At 42.2% G+C, this 6,000-nt stretch overlaps 1 protein-coding gene across 1 annotated transcript; it reads left to right on the top strand.

Moving 5' to 3' along the window:
* Positions 1-250: 250 nt before the first annotated feature.
* On the top strand, positions 251-5,511 carry LOC115728192 (phosphate transporter PHO1 homolog 1). The gene is made up of 14 exons (XM_030658532.2): positions 251-683; positions 776-1,076; positions 1,536-1,947; positions 2,053-2,101; positions 2,223-2,294; positions 2,580-2,709; positions 3,160-3,283; positions 3,380-3,629; positions 3,731-3,835; positions 3,942-3,986; positions 4,075-4,227; positions 4,380-4,658; positions 4,912-5,048; positions 5,177-5,511. The coding sequence occupies exons 1-14, from the start codon at positions 453-455 to the stop codon at positions 5,265-5,267; spliced, it is 2,379 nt and encodes a 792-aa protein (XP_030514392.1). The 5' UTR covers positions 251-452; the 3' UTR covers positions 5,268-5,511.
* The last annotated feature ends 489 nt before the right edge of the window (positions 5,512-6,000 follow it).

The raw sequence follows: 6,000 nt of genomic DNA, 5'->3' as shown, positions 1-6,000 counted from the left end.
ATCCTAAACTAAAAGATCAATACGTAATTTAAGGATGTGAATATTACAAACTTTGCAACCTCTACATTCCATGTTATATAATCTCCCTCCAAAGGGCTTTTTTCTTTCCCCTAAATTCCCGCAGGTTTCGAACGATCCCCATAGAATGCATAAGTTGGCCAAGAAGCTTCTTGCAGAGGCGGTGGCGGCGGTCCGGTCAGTCTCCGGCGAATCGCGCCTTTGAGAAAAAAAAAAAACCCCCTTACAAGTGGGAGGGAATCATAGGATCGAATTAGTTCTTGCCAAGTGATATTATATGAACGAATGTGCCCACCAGGAATCAGTACTTGCTGCCTCATCATCACACATCTCAATGCTCACTCTTTCGTTCCTCTTATAAATACATGATCATGAGCTTCAATTGAAGCACTCAAGCAGCTTACTGTCTCGGAGAGAGAGAGAGAGTGAAAAAGATGGTGAAGTTCTCTAAGCAGTTTGAGGCTGAGCTTGTGCCTGAGTGGAAAGATGCCTTTGTGGATTATTGGCAACTCAAGAAGGATCTCAAGAAAATCCATCTCCTTAACTCAGACACCTCTAAAACTGACAAGCACCACCATAGCAGCTCTTCTCGGAACATCTTCTTGTCCTCTCTCAGGAAGTTCTCTGCGCTGGGCCACAGGCACAGAGAAAATGGAGTCATTGAAGTAAAAACATTGCCCACTGTACAGTCTTAACTATATGCCTGTGCATGGGCATGAACTCATTTGCCTGTTGTTCTTGTTGGTGGTGATTCTAGGTGCACAGAAAGCTCGCGTCTTCCGCTAGCCTGGGCGACGTCTACGAGACCGAGCTGCACGAGCAGTTGGCTGATTCGGAGGCCGCGAAGGAGTTCTTCGCATGCCTGGACTGCCAGCTCAACAAGGTGAACCGGTTCTACAGGACAAAGGAGGAGGAGTTCTTGAACAGAGGGGAGACACTGAAGAAGCAAATGGATGTACTGGTCGAGCTCAAGGCGGCACTCAAGCAACAGCAAGGCGAGGGGGCTTCGAGCCAGGATTTCAAGGAGGATGTTTCCATTTCATCCCACATTTCCTGTGGTATCTAATCTTTAGCCTTCTGCTTTTTTTTGAAGTAATTATATAACCTTGAAACTGTACTGGTTCTTCTTGGAAACCGTTGCTCTAGGCCATTGTGACTAGTCGCATGCTCTGTGTTTCCTCGTTAAAGAAACCAACTTCATTAACATCTGGGATAGATCAATGCCATTTTCCTAATACACTTGTATGACATGCTTGTACTAAGGCGCTTCAGTAAATATGATCACTAAGTATGTTGTAGGGAGTAATTGTAGATGATCAGGTAAATTCTATAGGATACGTTCTCTATGAGTTTGATTAAAAAAATGTGAAAGGGTGAAAACCACAGGATTTAGTAAATTTCGAAGGAGAAAACATCAGGATCGTGGCCCTTAATTTTGACATCTTTTACGGAAAGACAATTATAAAGCAAACTACAAGGAAATGATCACTCAAGTTCTCGCTTTTATCTTGCTGCAGAGGAGGAGTCAGTTAAGGACAGAGCAGAACAAGAGCAGCAGCAGCAGGAAGCTAACATAGATGACCCAGAGACAAATGAAATGCCATTCTCAGAGTTTCCAAAAGCAGAGGAGATTGGGAATTCGAAGAGAATCAAAAGAGAGGACAGCAGACTGCGGTCACTCTCGACTCGCTCTTTCAACTGCCAAGGAAAGAACTTGAAGATCAACATCCCTCTAACCACGCCGACCCGTACGTTTTCTGCGATCACCTACCTAGTTTGGGAAGACTTGATCAATCAATCCTCTAGAAAGTGCAATTCAGATGGTGGCAAGCCGAATATCAACAAAACAAAGTTACGCAGAGCAGAAAAGATGATTAAAGGAGCTTTTGTTGAGCTTTACAAGGGTTTGGGCTACCTTGAAACTTACAGGTATCTGAAATTTTGATTCATACGAAAAAGTTCAGAAAAGTTTATCGAATCATCTGATTCAGATGAGTATCTTTCGTGTTAACCAAGATGACCGTTTACCATCAGGAACTTGAACATGCTGGCTTTCGTAAAGATCTTAAAGAAGTTCGACAAAGTAAGTGACAGTGGACCAAACTTTTGAGTCTTTCTCTACTGTATAAACATATCTCCCGATATCTTTATGTCAAAAAAATACAAGAAAAGTAAAATGGGTATTGGTTTCTTGATTGATTCAGATGACCGGAAAGCAAGTCCTTCCGATTTACCTGAGAGTGGTGGAGAGCTCCTACTTTAACAGCTCAAACAAGGTAAAAGTTTCAAATCTGTTAGCAAATTATTTATCATCTGCAATTTCCGAAACAGAACAGACCCCATGAAAATCATACATTTGAGACCGCTTCAGATGATGGCCACAACACTACATTTGTACATTGCCGACAGGACAAAGTGGCCCATCGTTCCTGGATTTCACGTGTGTCGTGTGTGCATAGCAAATGTCCTCCTTTGGATTCTAGTGTTTGTGCTCGGATATTCTTGTCTAAACATTGAAAAAAGAAGAAAAGCAGTTTGCTGAAGAATGTGACAAATGACAGGTGATGAATTTGGGTGACGAAGTCGAGGAGCTGTTTATCAAGCACTTTGCCGAGGAGGACCGTACGAAGGCCATGAAGTACCTGAAGCCTCGTCAGCGCAAAGACTCCCATGGCAAGACCTTTTTCATAGGTAACTTTCCTGATCTTTCTCTTGCTAGCTTCAAACTTGATAATGTATAAAAATGATCTTTTTCTGGTAGTTAATGGAGATTTCTTTAGTAATCTCTTCGAAGGAAAAGCAGGAAACAGGGCCCCATCGGGCTACTAGCAGTGGCGATGAGTGGTTCAGTCTTTCCTTTTTCCTGGTGTGATAGAAAGTGACTGTGAAAGTGAAGAGGCCCCATGCGACAACGCAGTAATAGTATCAAACCATTAGATGACGAAATCATTTAGAATTAAATCTCTAGATGATGGGAGGCAATGAAACTTGGTGAAAAAAATTAAGTTAATCAATTGAATAGGTTCTGTCTATTAGTGACTCAAAACGACAAGTTTAGCATATGCTTGAATTTTAAGCTTCGACGGAATTGTAATTAACTGGCTACAGAAACTAACTCAAGCGTTTCTCTGTCCTGATCAGGGATATTTACTGGCTGTTTCATTGCGCTTTTGGCTGGATACATAATCATGGCTCATATGACCGGGATGTACAACAGACGGAAAGGCGACACGGTCTACATGGAAACTGTCTATCCTGTTTTCAGGCAAGTGCATAATCGAATTTATGAGAGCTCTGGAACTTCGTGGTATCCCCGATTCAACTAAGGATATTGAACTTATTAGTGGTTTGCACTTTGCAGCATGTTCAGCCTTTTGTTTCTGCACTTCTTCCTATACGGATGCAACATTTTTGCATGGAAAAAAGTGAGGATAAATTATAGCTTCATCTTCGAGCTGGCCCCTACCAAGGAGCTTAAGTACAGAGATGTTTTCTTGATCTGTGCATCGTCAATGGCTGTCATTCTAGGCGTTATGTTCGCTCATCTGTCACTACAACAGAAAGGGTATTCCTCTGCTCAAGTTCAGGCGATCCCAGGACTGCTTTTACTGGTAAATCTCTTACTTTCACAATAGCAAGAACGAAGATAATAAATCGACTGGATTCAAATTCTTCAAACTGATCAGCATATTGCTCTTACTTGGCAACGCAGACATTCCTAGTTGTCCTCGTGTGCCCATTTAACATTCTCTATAAGTCGAGCCGTTACCGTTTCCTTGGTGTGATGAGAAACATAATTCTGTCTCCTCTTTACAAGGTACTAAATTCTTCTACTTCTGATGGTGCAATCTAAGGTTTTGAACCCAAATTTGTAGGGGAAAAACATGTCAATCTTAGTTGTTCCTTCTTATGGCTTAATGCAGGTTGTCATGCTGGACTTTTTCATGGCTGACCAAATGTGTAGTCAGGTAAGGCTTTAGGACTCGACCCATCATCAAGAATCTGATTCCCTGAATAGGAGTTTGTTCTGACACCTAATTTGTGAATTCATGACAGGTTCCGATGCTTCGAAACCTTGAATATGTAGCATGTTACTACATAACCGGCAGCTTCAAGACTCAAGACTACACCTACTGCATGAGGACTAAGCACTACCAGGACCTGGCATACGCGGTGTCCTTCCTGCCCTACTATTGGAGAGCAATGCAGGTCTGTTTGATCACTGTGCCTCCATGGTCCATATAAATAACATATTAGTGTTGTGATTCTCATATCTGGAAGGGTCAAGAGAGATCTATCTCATATCTGAAAGGGTCAAGAGAGATCTATTTGATCAAATACCAAAACCATTTGTTTTGCAGTGTGCTCGCCGATGGTTCGATGAAGGAGAGATGAGCCATCTTGTGAATCTAGGGAAATACGTGTCGGCTATGTTTGCAGCCGGGGCTAAAGTTGCATACGAGAAAGAACGAAGCATTGGATGGTTGTGTCTTTTTGTGACCATTTCGAGTTCCGCGACTGTGTACCAACTATACTGGGACTTTGTAAAGGATTGGGGTTTGCTCCAAATGAATTCCAAGAACCCCTGGTTGAGGAATGAGTTAATGCTACGCCAAAAAATCTTATACTACGTCTCCATGGTATACAAACACATTCTTCCCCAAGAGAATAGCAGAAATTACCAGATGTCAACTAATTTTTCAATTGATCATGTGAGAAAAAGGCTCTTTTTCCAAAATCAGATGAAAAGCAATCCTTCTTTAAGATGATAAGAGAGATTTTTGCAAAACACCAATTATGATTTCAGCAGATGTCGGGTTCTTTCATTGAAGCAACTTGATGATCTTTGATTTCAACATCATTCTGTGACAAAAATTATTGTATGTCATGCAGGGTCTGAACCTCATTCTCAGGCTTGCTTGGCTGCAAACAGTTCTTCACTACAGCTTCGAGCATGTCGATTACCGCGTGACGGGGCTATTTTTAGCAGCCCTTGAAGTTACTCGGAGAGGACTTTGGAATTTCTACAGGTAACTTTGATTCCAACTGTTATTCTCAATCGTATGCATGCTCATGTGTTGCCGAATATGCGAGCAGATAAGAATAGTTCCATTACAGATGCACAAACGATTGCTAAATTTCTCCCACTTGTATGCAGGTTGGAGAATGAGCATTTGAACAACGCAGGAAAATTCAGAGCAGTGAAGATAGTGCCACTTCCCTTTCATGAGGTGGATGAGGAAGATTGATGCCGACTTTAGCTACAGTTGAATTGCTTAGAGAATTTGATTCTTTGCGAAAATGAGCGGCGGAACAAACCTCTCCCGCAAATTTCTCCAGTCCTTAATGTCCTTTTCGACAAATTGATGTAAAACTATATCAGAATCTTCTCATTGTTCAGTGGCACCCGTAAACAATGTCCATAACTTGTACACAGAAATTTTTCTTTCGACAAAGATAAACAAATTAATGCTTACTTGTTATGTTCATTCATCGGTTGCCTCATGTCTCGACATTGACTTTGGTTTCGCCGTCTGTTTGCCTCTAGGATCTGAAACGTTCCTCCCGATATCGAACTATCTAGTGACTTAGAAGTCCCCATTGCAGGAATTAGTAAAATGATAATAGTGCACACATTCTTGATCAGCCTGCTATACCATTCAAACTTGCAAGTGAAAAAGGACACAAACTACGAGTTCCGAGAATGCGAAGAACAAGCCTCCTTTGAGAACAGCCGGTTCCTATGGATATTTACCTTTAAACTTGCATCATCCCTAGCCCATGTTGCCTGTGGGCTCGGCTATCCCGGCAACAACGCCAATGACAACGCCTGCGAGGATAAACAGAGTAATTGCCATGACGGCGACGTTGGCAATGTCCTCCATGCGCTCAGTTTCGTCGTGTACGTCCATCAGGAATGATCGAACAGAGAGCTGATGAGAAGTTGGTGTGGTGTGGTGTTGTGGGGGGAACAAGAAACAG

The sequence above is a fragment of the Rhodamnia argentea genome, chromosome 6 (assembly GCF_020921035.1).
Source record: "Rhodamnia argentea isolate NSW1041297 chromosome 6, ASM2092103v1, whole genome shotgun sequence".
Taxonomy (NCBI): Eukaryota; Viridiplantae; Streptophyta; class Magnoliopsida; order Myrtales; family Myrtaceae; genus Rhodamnia; species Rhodamnia argentea.
The sequence above is the reverse complement of the archived record's forward strand: the minus strand, read 5'-3'. Positions and strand labels throughout refer to the sequence as shown.

What these genes read in the sequence shown, in the direction of transcription:
- LOC115728192 (XM_030658532.2), top strand. Translation starts at nt 453, where the DNA reads ATGGTGAAGTTCTCTAAGCAGTTTGAGGCTGAGCTTGTGCCTGAGTGG. An exon ending in ACTTTAACAGCTCAAACAAG is followed by an intron (nt 2,295 to 2,579) that starts GTAAAAGTTTCA and finishes GACAAATGACAG; the next exon opens with GTGATGAATTTGGGTGACGA. An exon ending in TCTTATACTACGTCTCCATG is followed by an intron (nt 4,659 to 4,911) that starts GTATACAAACAC and finishes TATGTCATGCAG; the next exon opens with GGTCTGAACCTCATTCTCAG.